We start from the raw sequence: 20,950 nt of genomic DNA on the forward strand, positions 1-20,950 counted from the left end.
AAGAAAAAATCCCCTAGAGAGCATAGGAATTGGAAAAGGGAAAATACCCCACTTGACAGAAGCAGGGAGAGTACCTGGGGAGGACAGCTCTTGAAATAATAGTAGTAATAATAGTTAAGTACTTATTATGTGCCTTACATTGTACTAGGCCCTAGGATAGATACAAGATAATTGGGTGTAACCCAGTCCCTGTTCCACATGTGACTCATAGTCTAATGGGGAGGAAGATCAGGTATTAGTCCCCATTTCACAATTGAGGAAACAGGCACAGAGATGTCATGGTCACATAGGCAGTTGGTGGCAGCAGGATTTGAACCCAGGTCTTCTGATGCCCAAGCCCGTGCTCTTGCAACAAGGCCATGCTGCTTCCTTGGAAGAAGCAGCAGAGCAAACCAAATTGGAGTAGGTCTGTAGGATCATGTTCCACCTCCTATGGGAGTGTGGTTGAATTTAAAACGCCTGTCACTATATCCATGCTTCCCCTGTATGTGACCCCTGTAGTTACCTTGGCTCTTAAATCTGTATCTGGAGAAGCAATTCCTTGGCCTGGAGAGGCACTGTGGCCTAGTGAATAGAGCACAGACTTGTGAGCTCACTGTGCGCAGGAAATGTGTCTGCTTGTTGCTGTATTGTACTCTCCCAAGTGCTTAGTATGGTGGTTTTCACACAGTAAGCTCTCAATAACTACGGTTGAAGAAGAAGAAGAAGCATCTGGGCTTCTTATGGCAGATATTGGTGAACTGTCATCCAATTTAGACAAACTACATTGTCTCGATAATAATATAGCTTAGAGAGACTGGGAAGATTGCAGAGAAGTGGGAAGAAAAATGGGATAAGGGTCAAGATGTATTTCAATCTGCAGAAATCTGCAGAAATATGAATTAGAGGCATAAGTTTTCAGTCCATTTCCAGGGTCCAGATTAAGTAGGTGGATTTGCATTTCTGAATCCAACTGACCCAATTTACTGGCCAGCTTTAAAACCCGGGGGCTGGAAAACCTAGTCTTTCCCTGTGTGGTATCATTCTAGTAAGGGCATGCAATAAAGCTGATGGCATGCATCCTGGTTTTCCAAGTCAGTGGTACTAGAATCAAACTCTTCAATGAATACTGAGTATTGAACCTTTCTTTCTGAAGAAAAATCAGAAATGATCACTTCCCTGCCACACACAATATTTTCAAGTGAGAGAAATGATTGTGTCCCGCTCTATATTGTGATATACAAGTTTGAGGCATAAAATTTTAAACCAAACTGAAAATGTATTAAGTCGTGCACTTGCTCAACCTTCTCTAAACCTGTGAATACTGGTCCTGCCATAGAAATCACATCTAAGCTTTTCCAGAAGTTTCATCAACTTTACTTACGAACCATAATTAGCACCAAATGGCAGGGCAGCTCACCAGCAGAGGGTCAACGCTCATCCCTCAGCAGGCTGCATGAGAGAATCGATGATAGCAAGCAATCAATCAGTTGCATTTTATTGAGCATTTACTGTGTCCAGAGCACTGTACTAAGCACTTTGGATAGTACAATATAACAGAGTTGGTAGATATGACCAATCAATCGTATTTATTGAGCATTTACTGTGTGCAGAGCACAGCACTTATGTACATATCTGTAATTTATTTATTTATATTAATGTCTGTCTCCCTCTCTAGACTGTAAGCTCGTTGTGGGCAGGAAATGTGTTTATTGTTATATCCTACTCTCCCAAGCACTTAGTACAGGGCTTTGCACACAGTAAAAGCCCTCAATGAATACGATTGAATAAATAAATGAATACAATATTACAGAGTTGGTAGGCACGTTTCTTGCACACAAGGAGCTTGCAGTCTAGAGGGGGAGGCAGACATTAAAATAAATTACAGATGGGGGAACAGTAGAATGTAAGGATAGATACATAAGTGCTCTGGGGCTGGGGTGAGTATTGAAGGACCTACAGGATCCACAGCCAAGAGCATAGACAATTAGAAGGGTCTTTACAACCACTGTATGGTGAACTGAAAAGGGGCTCCATACCTTTGGTAGTTTCATCTATGACAATTAAGTTTGCAGGTATGACCCAAAAAATCAATGAGTGGCTAACACCATTTCCCCTTGAGAGGCATGTGCATAAAGATTGTCTTTTGCTAGGCTGGTGTTCTTGCCCCTTTCTGCTTCTGCTGCTGTGTTCTAGTGGGAGAAATGTTTGCAATTAGAAGTGAGAGGTTTAAGCAAAACTCTATGACATGTTTCTATAAAAAGAAATGTGAATCATTTTGAAGGAGAATCAATTTGAAGTTATGGCAGATAATGTTTTACAAATTTGGCTGCAATTCAACAGTGAATGAATTAATCCTCAGGAAATGAATATTCAGAAATCATTATAAACTGAAAGGTGGGGGAAGGGGGAAGCAGCATGGGGAATCCAGTTTCTCATGTTTCCATCACCAACCTCCCAGCCCCTCTTTTAGACCGGGAGCCCCCCGAGAGGTGGGGACACCATCTGATTGCTTTGCACCCAGGAGATGCTCAATAAATATCCTCAAATCAATCGCTCAGTGGTATTTATTGAGCACTGACTGTCTGAGCACTGTACTAAGTGCTTGGGAGAGTACTAAATAGATAAGACAAAAAGCCTTGCCATCAAGGAATTTGCAGTCTAGGTTGAATGAATGTACATGACATTTAGGTGTTATAATTGAGACGTAATTATTGTCTGAATGCAGATTTTTATCATTCAAGTATCTGTGCATCCACCCACATAACCCTCCATTAGTTTCCTATGTTCATAAGAGACCCAGATAACAATGGTATTTGTTAAGTGTGCCAGGCACTATGTGCCAGGCACTGTACTAAGCACTGGGGTAGAACATAATTGAGTTGAACATATCCCGTCTCACATACGGCTCACAGTCTTCATCCCTATTTTACAGATGAGGGAACTGAAGCATAAAGAAGTGACTTGTGCAGTGTCATACAGCGGACAAGTGGCTGAGCTGGAATTAGAACCCAGGTCCTTCTGACTCCCAGGCCTGTGCTCTATCCACTAGGCCTCGCTGGTAATCATGGATAATGAAAAGGCCTACCATTTCCTGACAGGCTCAATTTCCCGCTTCATTAGACCTTTTATTTCAACTGCTAACCAGTAACAAAATGGAATTGTTCAGGTCGCAGCTCCCATTTCCCCTGGTACAGCCTTTAGTGGAAGTGCTGTGAACAGGCAGAAAGTGGGGAAAAGAAATTATAGCCTATATAATTAGCCCCTAATTTTTGAAGATTTAACTTTGTGCAAATCAAAAGAGAATGAAGTCTTGGAGGCTGTTAGTCCAGCTGTCTTTCTGAATAAAACTTGTTGTGAGACATGGGAGAAGAGTAGACCCTAGCAGGATTTCCAAAACCTGCACTTTGATGAACTGAAATCAATAAATCATATTTATTGAGTTCTTACTATGTGCAGAACACTGTTTTAAATGCTTTGGAGAAGCAGCATGGCTTAGAGGAAAAAGCACAGGCTTGGGACTCAGAGGTCGTGGGTTCTAATCCCGGTTCTACCACTTGTCAATTGTGTGACTTTGGGCAAGTCACTTCATTTCTCTGTGCCTCAGTTACGTCATCTGTAATGAGGGATTAAAACTGTGAGCCCCAAGTGGGTCAACCTCATTAACTTGTGTCTACCCCAGCACTTAGAACGGTGGTTGGCACATAGTAAGCGCTTAACAAATACCATCATTATTATTATTATTACAATATAAGAGAATTAACAGACAAGTTCCCTGCTCATAACAAGCTTACAGTCTAGAGGGGTAGACAGACAGTCATGTGAAATATCAAATGGGTCACACCAAGTAAGAAGCAGCGTGGCTCACTGGAAAGAGCACGGGCTTTGGAGTCAGAGGTCATGGGTTCAAACCCCGGCTCTGCCACTTTCCAGCTGTGTGACTTTGGACAAGTCACTTAACTTCTCGGTGCCTCAGTTCCCTCATCTGTAAAATGGGGATTAAGACTGTGAGCCCCACGTGGGACAACCTGATTCCCCTGTGTCTACCCCAGCGCTTAGAACAGTGCTCGGCACATAGTAAGCGCTTAACAAATACCAACATTATTATTATTAAGTAAGGAGGACAGAACAGATTATTTAAAAGCCCAAGCAATTCCCCAACACAATTATCTGTGAAGGACAGCCATAGCACACAGGCCAACCTTGTCTTCAGCAAACTGAAATATATTGCTTTCTATATGCAAAAGTGGGCAAGGAACATGTCTACCATCTCTGTTATAGTGTACTCTCTCAAATGCTCTCAAGTACAGTGGTCTGAACACAGTAAACACTCAAAAAATAATAATGATTGATTGTTGGAAAGAGTGGGGTGATTCTGAGGTAGATTTATAAACATAAAATAGGCTACTCCAAATTAGCAAATGCATCAATACAGCAAAAGGACATCTTTGCCTGCACTCTATGTGGAATGGAGGGTCAGTTATAGACATGGATTAGATTTCACCCCCCCCCCCCCATCTCAGGGTCGCACTTGGAGAGTTTCTAGTACTCTACCAGTCTTGGCTACAGGAGGGAAAATCAAGCAGAGGCATACCCATTCCATTCCTTGCTTGGGCATTGACTAGCAAGTGGAAAGCAATCTTCTATGAGTCAAATCTCACCTGTGCTGGACAGCAGTGGTATGGGAAAGAGTCGAGAATGGACACTCAGGTTTACTGTGTGGAAGAAGGCAAAGGTAAACCACTTCTGTATTTTTACCAAGAAAACTTTCTGGATATGTTACCAGAATGATTGCAGATGGAGGTGGAGTGTTCTGGGAGAGGTGTGGCCATGGAGTCATTATGGGTCAGAGACAACTCGACAGCATAAGGCAAGACAAGGTTTCACCATCAGCAGTTATTTATCTTTAGAGCCAAAGAGTAAATTTGATATAAATTCCCTGAGAGCCACTCTAGTGTACTGCCCCAAGGGTTTGGTTCAGTGCCAAGCACACTGTAAGTGCTCAATAACTATCATTGATTAATTGATGGATTGATTAACTTGGACTTTTGGGGAATTTGCTTAATTAATATTTTTCTGCAGCTCACACCTTTGGTTTAGAGAGAAGTGAAGGTTGATTGTGCAGTTTCCCTTGGAATAATTCATTCATCTTGAACAAGTTCTCGAAATCAAGCCCATTATGGGTCTGCTAGTCAGATCTGCTTTTGTTATGTTAAAACACAGTTGACCCATCAACCACCCTTCCCAGGAACCTGTATACAATGTTGATTTCATGACAGTTTGGCCAATTTTGCTCTACGAAATGTTAAGTGAAATCCTTCGAGATGAACCCATAAAGCAACGCTTTATGCAGCCTCTTGGCCGACTGTGTACATAATTTAAATTACAAAATTGACAAATCTTCGGAGCAGGGGGTGGAACTGGGGAAGAGGGTGGTGGGACTTTCCATGAAGCTCAGGAGTAAGGAACCGAGACTGACTGTGCTGTCCCAGCTCCTTTACCCTGCGTCTGTAGCAGGGGAACCAAGAAAATGCATTTTCCTCTACTGCCCCGACACATATTCCCGGGTTCCAAAGCAGGCAGGAAAACACATTTACCTCCACTGTTCTGGCTCATTTTCTCAAGCTCCAGAGCGGGCAGGAAAATATGTTTTCCTCTGCTGTACAGGCTAATTTTCCTGGGCCTCAGAATGGTGGCTACAGCGGGAAAAGCAGAAAAATGTGTTTCCCTCCACTGCCCTGACCCATTTTCCTGAGCTGATCCCCACAGCAGAATAGGAAGAGCTGCTGTTCTCATCACTGCAGTGGTCAGGTTCTCGTCACTGTGGTGGTCAGGAGGACTTCAGGAGGACAGGGAGCTGCCTGGGCTTACTCCCTAGGGCATGGAGAGCTTGGGAAGGTTTGTTCTGCCCAAGGTGTGTCTTCCTATAGGGTGGGTGGAGGAGACAAAGTGAGAAGCCTTGAGTTTGTTTTCTTTTTATTAAAAAAAAAAAGCAACAAAAACAGTGCAGGGCCAGCAGTGGTCTGAGGCAGGGGTGAGGAGAGCACTGCAGCCTTTGCATGGTCTAGTAAGGCCAAGCACAGGTTGCAGGCACTAGACTGGCATAAGATTGCGTCATTTGACTGGAGTGAGGGGTTGGCAGTGTTATACTGGACCATAGTTCAGCCTCTTCTTCCTGGGATTGGTAGAGTTGCTTAGCCGCTCAGACAAATTCATGAGCCAACCAAATGCTTCATATGCTAATCTAAGGTCAGTCACAGACTCCAGTGTTTGTATCAGTTGCCTTCTATCAGAAAGACTCGCGTACACACTCACATTCTTGATGGAAGGTAAACTCTCCAAATAAAACCATGTTGTGCTATAGCTGGGGGAGAACTCTGCCTTTCTAGCCCCAACTTGTGCCTATCTCATAACACAATCCTCCTGGTTTACCAATGGGCAAGGTTTTCAGAGGGACTCATTCATCCTCACTCTTGGGCATAATGCTGTATGGATCTTAGTCTTTTATACATTTAAAAATTATCAAACCCTCTATCATTTTTTAAAAGGAGGAGGAATAGGTATGTGATCTCTTGCTGGGAACCATAAATCATGTCTTTAAAGGATAAATGTTATAATGTTATTTATGAGTTTCCATATACTCTTGTTAAGCTGGTTGAAAAATACTTGTTGCTGCCAAAAGTGTGATACAGAATAATATTAGGATTGAATATCAGGATCAAATCACTTCTTTGAATCAATTTACATTAGTGGTTCATTGTCACTAAGCATCAGTGAGATTGGTTCATATGGAATATTATGACTTTAAGTAGTTTTAAATCTCATACTTACTAAACGTAAACCTGCTGTCACTAAGATTTAGTATTTCATGCATACTGCAGGAATGTGGCATTTTTGCAGAGAAAGTCTTTTTAAGTGTTTCTTTCAAAAGGGTTCAAGGGAAATGAAAAGCTGATGGTACTGAAAATTACATTGTGTGATTTGAGGGGCTTGTGTGCTGTTTGGGGACTGTTCTTGAGTTTACCACCTCTTCATGCATGATGAGTTTGTTGTTTTTTTTTTTACTTTATCCCCTTCTAGTGAAATCAGATGAGTTACAGACAATCAAGAAAGAATTAACCCAAATCAAAACGAAAATTGATTCCTTGCTAGGGAGACTGGAGAAGATTGAAAAGCAGCAGAAAGCTGATTCAGGTAGGTGGCAATGATCTGCTCTCATAGACAGGTTATTATAAGGTAAATTAGAGCAGGACAGTACTATCAGTCAAACTGACTACCCAGGCTAAGACTTGAAACTTTGCAGAGATTTTACTGTACACTGTGGAATTCTTGGTAATGAGCCCAGAATTTAGGTGAAGCTGGTTTCTCCTCCTCCGAGTATCAAAACCTGAAAAAGTTTCCGAACTACCTCCAACTCTCACCTTTATTAGCTAGAATTTTAGAAATAACATTTCATGGAACAGAACTTTTAGATGAAAAGATACACACCATTAACTGAACTAGTCTTCAGGCAATTTCATTATAAATTCTGCAGTAAGGATCTTCTAAGTTATTGTTTCAGAATCATAATTAAGTTCAGCATCAAACACACTGTATGAAGTCTTGCCTGGGGTGGTGCTGCACTAGGACCTTTCCAAAGCAAGTTAAGAAAGCACAGTCCTTCCTACCATTCGATGTTTACGGTCTAAAACAGACTCCATTGATATAGATAGACAATTCATGCAACTTCATGCAACAGAACAAATGTAGCAGTACTCTAAAAAAAGAATTACTTTGTGCATCACCAGCCAAGGGGTACCTGTGCATTTTGGTCAAAGGAGAGAGGGGAGTTTTAGGAGCAGAATTTTTAGATCAGGACCAATAAATTAAATGCTCCCTTCTTCCCATTAGTCAGAGGAAATGCATCATACATTCATTCATTCATTCAATAGTATTTATTGCGCGCTTTCTATGTGCAGAGCACTGTACTAAGCGCTTGGAATGTACAAATAGGTAACAGATAGAGACAATCCCTGCCCTTTGATGGGCTTACAATCTGATCGGGGGAGACGGACAGACAAGAACAGCATCATGGCAGGGGCACCCTCAGGTATAGTTCAGATTCCAATAAGTCTCTTTCTCTACTGTGATTTTTCCATCTATTGCCTCTATCTAACTTGACTCCTTTTCCCTAATTCAAGAACCCTCTTTCACCTCTCTCCTTAGACCAAATCTTTACTCCATGGTGATCTAACGCCACCTAATTAATCAGTGATATTTGCTGGGTGCTCACCATCTGCATTGTACTAAGCTTGGGAAGGAATTGTGTCTACCAACTCAACTGTATTGTTCTTTCCCAAGTGCTTAGTACAGTGCTCTGCACACAGTAAGTGCTCAACAAATACCATTGATTAACAGATGTATTGAGAGTACAATTCTACAGATATGTTCCCTACCCACAGGGACCTTATAATCTAGATGGGAAAACGAAACCACTGTTCATAGTCAATCATTCAGTCGTATTTATTGAGCAGTTATACATAGCACTGGACTAAGCACTTGAGTGAGTACAATACAACAGCAAACAGACTCATTCCCTGGCCACAGCGAGCTCAGGGAATATTTGCCTTGGAACAAGTCTGCAGTCACATCCATCTCCCCTTTTCCTCCCTCCCTCCCCCCAACCCAACACACACACACACACTCTCTCTCTCTCTCTCTCTCTCTCTCTCTCTCTCTCTCTCTCTCTCTCTCTCTCTCTCCTCCCCCTGCCCCCAGCTCCAGGCTCTGGGTATTGAGTTAGGACCAGAGCAGCACCCTTTGACTATACAAAGGGACACTATATGAAAAGCAGTATGGCTTAGTGGCAAGAGCACAGGCTTGGGAGTCAGAGGGCGTGGGTTCTAATCCTGGCTCCGCCACTTGTCTGCTGTGGGACCTTAAGCAAGCCACTCAACTTCTCTCTGCCTCAGTTATCTCATCTATAAAATTGGGATAAAGACTGTGAGCCCCATGTGAGACAACCAGATTACCTTGTATCTACCCCAGTGCATAGAACATTGCTTGGCACATAGTAAGTGCTTAACAGATACCATAATTATTATTATTATTACAAGGAGAAAAGATTGGGAGACTAGATGTCCCATAATCAAATGAAGGGAAATCAAATCCCTGAGAAGTAGTGTAGCCTCATGGCAAGAGCAGGGGCTTGAGAGTCAGAGGACCTGCCTTCTAATCCTGGCTCCCCCACTTGTCTGATGTGTGACCTTGAACAAGTCACTTAACTTCTCTGGACCCCAGTCATCTCAGCTGTAAAATGGGGATTAAGACTGTGAGCCTCGCGTGGGGCTACCTGATTACTTTGCATCTATCCCAGCACTTTGAACAGTGCTTGGCGCATTGAAAGTGCTGAACAAATACTATAATTATTATTATTATTATTATTAAATCCCTGGGCAAGACCACTCAGCCTAGGTTCCCAAAACCATACAGGTCAGGCAACATTCACTTCAGACTGGCAAGATGGTACCAACCAACTCAGTGATTCTAAAGTTCCCCAGATAGCCTGGGAATATGGCAGAAGGAGCTGAGCTGGAGCTCTGACTCATCTCCCCAAATCTCCCCAGGATACAGAGAGGGACTTTTGCACCTTCTCTAACAGTGTTTAAGTGGCAGCTGATCACTCCTTGTTCCCCTGGGCTGCGTAATATGTGGGCTTGCATTACTTACCACTGGACCCTGGATTTTATTCGTCAATCCAGTTTCTTCCTAGAGCATACTCAGCCCCCTACCCATGAGACACCGCCTTCCCCCAGCCCCTTCTGAGGGACTTCTGATGGACCCTGCCTGGGATTCCTGGGGTCCGGTGTGTCAGGACTGCAGCAAACAGCAGTGCATGAGACTGTTTGCCACTTTACTGCTTCGGCTGGCACACGGTGAGGAAAGAGCAGGGATCTAGAAGGAGCTGAATAGCACATTGGCAGCTCAGTAAATCAAATTCGAGTTTTAGGATAGGATTTCTCCGTACCCAATAGCTATATTTTTGCCAACTTACTACTAACTTTAAGATCTGGAGCATGTGAGCCCTTGATTGTTGGACTTATTCCAAGCAGAAAATGTAGTTCTTTCCTGTCTCAGGATAAAGTTAAAAGTGAAGTTGTTCTAGTCCCCAAAGGATAAAGACATATTTCTTTCATGTCATTCATTCAGTCTTATTTATTGAACACATACTGTGTGCAAAGCACTGTATCACGTACTTGGGAGACTACAGTATAACATCAGACACATTCCCTGCCCACAGTGAGCTCACAGTCTAGAGGGGGAGACAGACATTAATATAAATAAATTGATAAATAAATGAATAAATAAGTTACAGGTATATGCCATATGTCATTACCATGTCATGTTTAAATAATTTAGCTATACATGTATTTATATATGCTGGCAACAGTACCAGTCACATGAAAAGGTTGTTCCAGCAAACATCATGTGATGTTGCATAAATTTATATTCCCTTTTGATAAACCTCTCATAAAGGTCATGACAGCCTTTGGAGTAGAAGTCTTTGATAATCAATTTGCACTTCAATTTAAAGGATTCTGATGAACATATTTGAATATAAATAAAAAGAAAGCCGTGATCCTTGTTGAATGGCATTATTATATCTTACTCCATGTAACTACTTTTAAGAATGGAAAGTTGTGGATGATAAATCAATATAAATGCTATAGTAAAATTCAAATTCTGTCCTCTCTTTGTGTGAGAAGTTGTCATTTGCTGTATTATTTTCCTTTAAACTTTCCAGCCAGAGGAAGGAGCAGAAGCCTGAAGTCACCTCCCTTGGAGGCTGCTCCATCTCATTGCTACATATTTGTGGCAATTCCCCATAGTATTTTCTAGGGGACATTTGTGAATGGTGACTTTTCAATGGGTGTATTTGTGAACTGTGACATTGGTAAATTTTAAATTGTTTGATGATTTGCCATTTTCTACATTTTCTTTCTAATAGCAAATGCCAAAAATGGATCGGTTCAGTCTTGTGCCTCTCCATTTTTCCCTTTATATTGGAAACTTCCCCAGGAAAGGGGCCAAATCTCCATCCTCCTTAGTAACTCCCCAAAGCACCAACTACATTTTCATTCATTCAGTCGTATTTATTGAGCACTTACTGTATGCAGAGCACTGTAGTAAGCGCTTGGAAAGTACAATTCAGCAATAAAGAGAGACAATCCCTGCCTACACCGGGTTTACAGTCTAGAAGAGGAAAGTTTGTGAACTGACCCAGCCTGATGTAAATTGACCAACTTCATGGTTGTTTCAATACTTCCACACTCTCATTAAAGACAAGGTGCTACTTGTGTTCATTTTATAGGGGCCAGAGCTAGTATTAAGAACAAACATGATTAAAATACGTTATTTAAAGATAGCACTCCTGTTGTATGTTTTTGTTCCCCATGCTTTTGTTTTGTATCTTTTGAATCACATCACTCCCTTTCTCAAAAGTTGTCTGTAGAGAGAGATGTCCTTTGAACACTAAGAAGATGACTACCATTGACGATGAAATTCACCCAAGGGTGCATTTGTAGCTGACAAGATGAAAATATATTGAGGCAGTCCTTTTTTTGAAGTGTCATACTTGTCAATGCCCATTTTTCAGATGAGGTAACTGAGGCACAGAGAAGTCAAGTGACTTGTCCACGGACACAGAGTAGACAAGTGGCAGAGCTAGGATTAGGACCCAGGTCCTCTGACTCCCAGGTCCGTGCTCTATCCACTACACCATGCTGCTTCTCGTGGATGGAATTGATTTCTCAGATTTCAGTAAGATTCAGGAATCTGATTAGATTTTGAGAAAAACCAACCCTCTAGATGGTTTCAGGTAGAAGTCTGTGTTCATAAACATTACACAAGGAAATTACTTAGCTCTGTTTAATAATGTTCCTCCTTTTCTATCAGCAATTTTTCGAATATCTGCTCAATACACCTCCACAAGTGATTAAATAGCAATTAAGCCTGTCAGAAAAGTTTACTGCTATCTCAACCAGTTTTCTAGATTCTATTAATGTTAATGGCATAGCAACAAACTCAATTTAATAAAAAAGTGCTCTGAATATAGATCTCCCAGAATCAAGGTATAGTTCAGTGCCTCCAATTATAGACCTCTCACCAAAGTAGATTCTGTGTATTGTGTTTCGAAGCTATAATTAGTTGTGAATAGTTGAGTAGGGGTATTGAAGCTGAATTGCAAACTACTTCTTGGCTTAGTTTTATAAAATAATAGTCACAGTGTTATAGAAAACAAAAAAAAATTTACCTTCCCTGCTTATTATCCACTTGTTTATTAATTCTTACTGTTTCGCTTGAATGTGTTTTCTTCACTAGGGAGATTAGTTAATACTTGTACTTATAGTTTTTCTTGTAGTTACTCCAAACTTCAAGAAACTTTTCTAGTTAAGATATCTGAAAGTAGGGACACACCACCATATGTTTTTCTACTGTTTAGTAAGATCATGTTGTGTCACTTTGTCTTGTCACAGGATTAATTCTGTATAACTAAAAATAGGAGAAGCATAATATTTTAGGCAAGACCAAGTGATTTTTCGGTTCTTCAGGTCACAGAATATTTTATATTGAAGGGATTTCAACATTGCTAGACTAAAGATCCAGAGCTGGAATTAGTAAAGACCAAAGAGTGTCATCTGCAGTTTCAACAAACCAAAATTAATCTGAGTGAATCTCACATGACTTTGAAAAGGTGTGTGGTCAGAAACAGGATTGGTAAGGAAAGGGTGGGATGTTTGACCAAAAGAGCTGATGCATCACTGCTCATCCATTCTACATTGTTTGCACATAAGATGGTTCCTTGCTGCCTTTTCTACCTTAAGGAAACTACTTATGAACCCCCAAATAGTTATTCCAGTGAACCAGATTATTTTAGGGAATAGGCAATTCTGTTGGTTTTCATTCATTTCCTTTGGTGGATCTTCTCTTCATTCATAAGGCACATCATCTCCTTCCAGGTAATGGCACTCTTTCTGGTGTGGCCAATATTCATTCATTCATTCAATCATATTTATTGAGTGCTTTCTGTGTGCAAAACACTGTACGAAGCACTTGGGAGAATACAGTATAACAGTAGAAGCAGCATGGCTTAGTGGAAAGGGCACAGGCTTGGGAGTCAGAGGTTGTGGGTTCTAATCCCAGCTCCACCACTTGTCAGCTGTGTGACTTTGGGTGAGTCACTTAACTTCTCTGTGCCTTAGTTACCTCATCTGTGAAATGGGGATTAAGACTGTGAGCCCCACATGGGACAACCTGATTACCTTGTATCTACCCCAGTGCTTAGATCAATGCTTGGCACAGAGAATCACTTAAAAATACCATCATTATTATTATTATAACAAACAGACACATTCCTGTTCACAACAAACAGTAGCACAGAAAGGATAAAAGATATGTTGTGTAGAGTGGCCTCTGGCTATTCACTCTGGCTAGAGAAGGACAACTTCCAAGCAAGGGCTGTTGCTTGGGCACCTGCACTGTTTTTTCCTCTATATAAGGAACCCAGAGGAAATGCTACAATTTGGCTTTTGACCAAGAGACAGCATAACCTGGTTTTATTGGAGAGGTGCAGCGATCCTCCCCAAAGCACATTCCTTTTGTAGATCTTGCAAAAGCATTTGACATCATCGATAATGTGTCAGACCATGTCTGACCTGGTTATCATATACCTACCCCAGTGCTAGTACAGTGCTTGGCACCCAGTAAACTCTTAACAAATACCACAATTATTAGTACCAGTAGACTTGGACACTGGAAACAACAAAACAATTTTCGGTGTCCCGGGAAGTTCTTCAAAATCCTTGATCTATTCCATAGTGGTCGCTGGTTAAAATCAGAGTTGAAAGTGCTCTTCCTTACCTTCGCTTCAAGCTCCTCATGGGTAGGGATTACATGTACCAATTCTATTATACTTTCCCATGTACTCAATGCACAGTAAGCACTCAATAAATAATATTGATGATTGATTGATTGATCATCAGAGTAAGGCATTGTGTATCATAGGTCCAATTCTTTTGAAACTGTTGTATGCGTCCATATTGGGAATGTAGGAGGTAGTATGAGAATGTGGTTGTGATCCACCAGGAAACTGTCAACTCAACAAGCAAAAAGCATGAGCAAAGGTTTTCCAGGAAACCCTCCCAGAACTGTAATATGCTGAGGAATCTGCTTTGGATGTGCTCAGGATCAAGCATATTCAAGAAGACATGCACATGGTTATGAGCTGGTTGCCAGAACAGGCACAGCATTTACGTACTGACTATATGTCTAAGGAGGATACGTCCCAGCCTGCAACAAGAAAACTCTTCACAACACAGAGTTGAATGTCACCTCAAATTTAGTTCCCTAAGCAGTACTGTATTCTACAATGCACAGACAAAGTAATAGAAAATCAAATCATAACAGTTGGTCTGGAAGACTGAGTGTGGAAGCAAGGAGACTTTAAACTACATATCAGTTTGAAAATTTGTAAAGCAAGGTGGCTTCCAACCATATATATATATAACTCTGATATCACAAATCCAGCTTCTCAAGGAGTTTCCTCAGCAGTACAGAGAGTTTTCCTCCACTTCAAATGGCAATCAAAATTAAGAACATGAGGGCCTTGAGTGCCGTCAGCCCACCATTATTGAGGTGTTGCTCATTGCAAGAGATGAGAATGACTGATAACAGGATGTCCAAGCAACTAGAGTGTGGTGAGCCAAAATGGGAGACCACCAAGTAGAGAAGAACACTCTCAAAGGATGTGTAAAGGCAGCAGACTGCAGGGAGATAACAGCAGCATACAGGCCAGCTTCGTGTCTATCAAGAGAAAGGAGGCTTGAGCGAAGACTTTGAAAAGATTGCAAATGGAAAGTACATCAGCATGGAAAAAATAATCTTTTTATGTACACAAAGTGGAATGGAGGAGCGGTCACATAATAATGATGGTATCTGATCAGAGAAGCCGTGTGGCTCAGTTTAAAGAGCACGGACTTGGGAGTCCGAGGTCATGAGTTTGAATTCCGCTCTGCTACTTGTCAGCTTTGTGACTGTGGGCAAGTCACTTAACTTCTCTGTGCCTCAGTTACCTCATCTGTAAAATGAGGATTAACTGTGAGCCTCACGTGGGAAAACCTGATTACCCTGTATCTACCCCAGTGCTTAGAACAGTGCTCTGCACATAGTAAGCACTTAACAACCACCAACATTAAGTGTTTACTATATATCAAGCACTGTTCTAAGGACTGGGGTAGATGTATGGGGCTCACAGTCTTAATCCCCATTTTATAGATGAGGTAACTGAAGCACAAAGAAGTGAAATGACTTGCCCCAGGTCACACAGCAGACAAGTGGTGGAGCCAGGATTAGAACCCAAGTCCTTCTGACTCCCAGGCCCATTTTCTTTCCACAAGGCCAAGCCACTTCCCTGTAGTTATTTCCAGCCATGTGAATAGGAACTAATTGTGGGCAGGGAATGTGTCTACCATCTCTGTCCTGTTTTACCCACCCAAGCTCTTAGTACAGTGCTCTGCACACATTAAGTACTCAATGAATACTATTGGTGATGATGCCCTCACCATGAGTAACATCTTCTTAAATATGAAGAGCTGTTATCAATTGGCTTCCCCTAATTGGATTCAAGGAAATTGTGCTGTATGCCTGTTAATTAGCCGATGTAATTAAAAGGAGACGTCTTTGAAGGGAAATAAACATTTCAGCTATCCAAGGTAGAGGAAAGATGAGAGGAAGTGATGGAAGTAAAATCTTTCACTTCTGCCCTGAGCCCACTGACCTTGACTGAGAAATCAACCAGTGGGAGGAGGAAGGAAAACTCAAGATGGAGCCAGGGGAGAAGGGGGTGATCACAACAAGAGAGCTCCTGCTCTTTTTCCCTCTTTGATCTCTATCTGATTAATTCCCACAGGATACTACATGTGTGATATTCCATTTCCCACTGTTTTTGCTTTTGCTGTGGGAAGAGCTCAAGACTGGTAGTCAGGAGACCTGGGAAGCAGAGTGCCTGCTGCCGTGAGAAGCAAGATACAGTGGGTGCTGAGGATACACTGTACCTTCCCTCCCAGGTTTAGATAGCCAGAGATTTCATCATTGGCTGTGAGAAACAGCACTGCTTAGTGAATAGAACACAGGCCTGGGAATCAGATGCCGCATGCCTGCTCTGTGACTGTGGCCAATCACTTAACTTCTCTGTGCCTCAGCTACCTCATCTGTAAAATGAGGATTAAGAGTGTGAGCCCCCATGGGGACAGGGACTGTCACCAACCTGATTAGCTTGTATCTACCCTAGCACTTAGGTAAGTGCTTGGCACAGAGCACTTAACAAGTACCATTATTATTATTGGCTTGGAGAACTCCACAGGAAGATTTGCCCACCCATCAGTTCTGCCTGGGGGAACAAATTAGAGGAAGGATTGGGAGAGGCTGTGAGCCCCGCGTGGGACAACCTGATTCCCCTGTGTCTACCCCAGTGCTTAGAACAGTGCTCTGCACACAGTAAGTGCTTAACAAATACCAACATTATTATTATTATTGTAAACAATAGAGGTTTTCTGGAAAACTTTTATTTGTTGTGGGAACCTTGGATTAACAAGCCTCAAACCTATCATGTACCTCCCTCAGGCTCCCTCTATTGTGGTCCACTCTACCCCAACTCCTATTTCATTTTTTTATCCTTCTCCCTCCATACCCAAAATCATGACTTCTATATTAAGGATGTGCTTGTGTAATGATATGCAAATCGTTTGGATTTGAATATTGAGTCAAAGAACAAATCAATCCTACTAATCAGTAAATACACAAAGAGAAGTGCACTATATGCATGGCAAAGGTATTTCAATCCAGTCACTGGATTGACTTTAATGAGTGCCTGCTGTGAGCAAAGGGCTGTACTAAGTGCTCGGGAAAATACAACAGAGTAGGTAGACATGATCTCTGCACTATAAAAAGGATTTATGACCTAGAGGAGAAGACAGACAGACAGACACTAAGCAATTATAGATAAGGAGAAAGAAGGAATTTGATTCTAATCCCAGCACCACCACTTGTCTGCTGTGTGACCTCTGGCAAGTCAGTTAACTTCTCTGTGCCTGAGTTGCCTTACCTGTAGAATAATAACAATAATAATAATAAGATTTGTTAAGCACTTTCTATGTCAGTCAGTTAAATTGGTTGAGTTCTTGCTGTGTGCAGAACGCTTTACTAAGCAATTGGGACAGTATAATATGCCAATAAACGGACAAATTCCCAAAGAAATTGCATGATTGGTGCAAAGTACTCAAGTGATAATTGGGAAAGAAGAAATTAGTTGGGGACTGCCTCCTGAAGGAGATGAGATTTCAGAAGGGCTTTGAAGCTGGTGAGAGCTTTCTTTTCAACCCCCAATGATTTCATTGACACACCCTCTTCAGAACATCCCATCTTCTGTCATAAAGTCATTCTAGTATGTGTACCCCTAGAGTTTTCTACTAAAGATAGGGAAGTGGTTTACCATTGCCTTCTACCACAGAGTAAACATTTTAGTCTCTGCAATTGTCTTTGATCAGAGCTTTGATCACTTGATCATTCGCCTTTGATTCTTTTCCATGCCTTTGCTGCCCAGCTCAGGTGAATCGACTTTGATGCTTTGGCTTAGACCTTTCCATTGTTGGTAGCCCTATATGGAATAGCTCTGAGCTTCATCAGTGTATACAAACTCCTGCCACAATAAGGTGTCAGTTGATAGGACAGCTTTGGTCTGGTGTATATGATCCAGACCAGAGGAAGCAGAATAGTAAGGAGTCAGAGGCAGGAGAAACAAGAGCAAGGCACACTGAATTGTATCTTAATAGAAAGTGCCAGCTGTGGTTTTGTGGGAGAAAAGGATGGAAACATACTTTCATAGCCTAAAGTTTCAGATTATTGAACACTTCTTCTCCCCATCCTATGTGGGCTGCATTTCTTTTCATTTTTATTTATAATCTGCATCCTTTTCAGAATCTGTGTGAAGCATTATGGCCTAGTGGATAGAGTACAGGCCTGGGAGTCAGAAGGTCCTGAGGTCTAATACCAGTTCTGCCACTTGTCTTCTGTGTGACCTTGGACAAGTTACTTAACTTCTCTGTGCCTGTGACTCAGTTACCTCATCTGTAAAATGGGGATTAAGACTGTGATCCCTAAGTAGGTTATGGACTGTGTCCAACCTGACTACCTTGTATCTATCCCAGTGCCTAATTCAGTGCCTGGCCCATAGTAAACACTAAACAAATAGCATCAAGGAGCGTATATGTGTGTATATATATACATATAGCATAAATAACTAAACAAATAGCATATATATATGCATATATATGTGTTTGTGTGTATGTGTATATGTATTTTATCAGAATTTTGAAGCATCTTCAGAATAAAAGACAGCAAGTTTCCAGCAACCCAAAGGGCCACAAGAGAGATTAAAGTAAAAGAAATGAGCTGTAATGATGTTGCTATCCAAAATTGCCCCCACATTGCTTGGATTCTGCCTATTTCTTGTTAAGACTGCAAAAGCAGAAGAAAGAGCAGAATAGTGCTTCAAGAAGTTAAAATTATACACAGGCCTTCCTGCCAAAGCAGACGGTTCCAGTTGATATTACCGAAGTGATGGAGGAAGTTGTTCGTCTTGAAAAATCTCCAGGGAAACCCACCTGACTCTATGAGAATGTGTGAAGCCACAGAAAAAGACTTCACAAGAATTGAGTTTGAAAAAATTTTGCCTGAAGAGAAAAGAGACATAGGACCTGTCCATAGGGACCAGCAGACTTAACATATCTCACCTTAACTACTGCAATCAGCCTCCTCTCAGATCTTCCTGTCACCTGTCTCTCCCCATTCCAGTCCATACACTGCTCTGCTGCCCAGATCATTTCTCTACAAAATCATTCAGCCCACATTTCTCCACTCCTCAAGAACCTCCAGTGGTTGCCCATCCACTTCTATATGAAACAGAAACTCCGTACCATCAGTTTTAAAACCTCGACCCCTCCTATCTTACCTCACTTTGCTCCTCTAATGCCAACCCACTCACTGTATGTTGACCTCGTCTATATTGCCACAACTCGCAGCGTGGCTCAGTGGAAAGAGCCCGGGCTTTGGAGTCAGAGGTCATGAGTTCAAATCCCAGCTCTGCCACTTGCCAGCTGTGTGACTGTGGGCAAGTTGCTTCACTTCTCTGTGCCTCAGTTACCTCATCTGTAAAATGGGGATGAAGTCTGTGAGCCCCACGTGGGACAACCTGATTCCCCTGTGTCTACCCCAGCACTTAGAACAGTGCTCTGCACATAGTATGCGCTTAACAAATACCATCATTATTATTATTATTATTACCCATGTCCTGCCTCTGGCCTGGAACTCTACCACCCACTTCATATCCAACAGACTATCACTCTCTCCACATTCAAAGGCTTATTAAAATTGCATCGCCTCCAAGAGGCCTTCCTTAGCTAACTCCTCATTTCCCCTACTCCCTTCCCCTTCTGCACTGCCTATGCACTTGGCTCTGTACCCTTTAAGCACTTGATAGTCACCCCACCCGCAGCCCCACAGCACTTATGTACATATCTGTAATTTATTTTAGTGTCTGTCTCCCTGAGCTATACTCTAAGCTGTATATGAGCAGGGAACATGTGTACCAGCTCTATTTTAAATTGCACAGTGCTCTGCAAACAGAAAGTATTCAATAATACCATTGATTAATTGGCACACTCCCCCCTGCAGCTTTATTCACATCCTTTTTCAGAAAAAGAATGCTCACAGTGATAAAATAGAAGAGAACATTAAATACTCTTCCAAGAAATAGAGATGCCCAGAGAGGATAATAATAATAATGTTGGTATTTGTTAAGCGCTTACTATGTGCAGAACACTGTTCTAAGTGCTGGGATAGATACAGGGTAATCAGGTTGTCCCATGTGAGGCTCACAGTCTTCATCCCTATTTTGTAGATGAGGTAACTGAGGAACAGAAAAGTTAAGTGTTGGAGTTGATTCTTCCACTCACTGCCTCCATGAGACCTCAAAGTTTCAAGTCTAGAAAGCAGCCTAGTCAAACAGCTACACATTTATTTTTGTTAGACATTTTAGGTCTTCAAGTCTGTAAAATCTAGATTTGAACCTCCTTGGAATCCATCCACTATTCTAGATATTGTTTTCTTTCATGTTCAGATTTCCCCAGGAAGAAAATCATAAAGTTTCCTATTATGCAAATGTATAACAAATTAGCCCCATAAAAATAATTATCTATGATTTTGTATTTGACGATTATTAAGTGTAAAATCTCTATAAAGTTTATTTAAATCGGTTAATATAGAAAATCAAGGAGAAGGAAGAACTAATCTCAGTGCTACTTACTCAAAGGAAAAATAGCTTTTGTGCCAAATTTCTGACGACTATATCTCAAAAGGTGGCATTAATTGGGGTGAAGTGTTAGGGTATGAAATGTAGAGCAAATGGTGGGTTAGACTATTCAGGGCAGAGAAAATTGTGTCTTTCTTTGGAATATAGCATTTAAGGAAATATCCCTCTTCTGAATTTAGTAGGAAGCAAAACTTCTAGGTGATATCCTTTCATTCAGTGGATTTTAGGATTTGAGCTATGAATGGTCTGTGAACATGTATATAGGTATTTTTGACACATGACATAGGTCTCTATTCTCCCACTTGAAACTACAAGTCATCCTCCAGAGTTATTTCAGGGGATTAGCCTCTTTCTACCTGCTCTCTTTTTTTCCACTCTATGAACATGTTGATAAAGCGGAGTGGGTGGCAAAATGTCCAGGAGCCACCCTCCCCCCCACCCCACCCCATCTGCTACCACACTCAATCAATCAATTAATCAATGCTCTGTATTGAGCACTTATTGACTAGAAAGCACTCAGGAGAGTACAACACAACAGAGTTGGTAGACACGTTCCCTGCCCACATG

General features: G+C 41.6%; 1 protein-coding gene across 12 annotated transcripts in view; it reads left to right on the top strand.

Moving 5' to 3' along the window:
- Window positions 1-20,950, top strand: part of RALYL (RALY RNA binding protein like) — a 641,697-nt gene that overhangs the window by 592,514 nt on the left and 28,233 nt on the right. For all 12 annotated transcript variants that reach the window (XM_029063800.2, XM_029063806.2, XM_029063802.2 and 9 more), the window contains one exon: window positions 7,060-7,173. In XM_029063800.2, coding sequence (XP_028919633.1) covers window positions 7,060-7,173 — 114 coding nt within the window. The remainder of the gene's footprint in view (window positions 1-7,059; window positions 7,174-20,950) is intronic.

This window comes from Ornithorhynchus anatinus, chromosome 4 (assembly GCF_004115215.2).
Source record: "Ornithorhynchus anatinus isolate Pmale09 chromosome 4, mOrnAna1.pri.v4, whole genome shotgun sequence".
NCBI lineage: Eukaryota > Metazoa > Chordata > Mammalia > Monotremata > Ornithorhynchidae > Ornithorhynchus > Ornithorhynchus anatinus.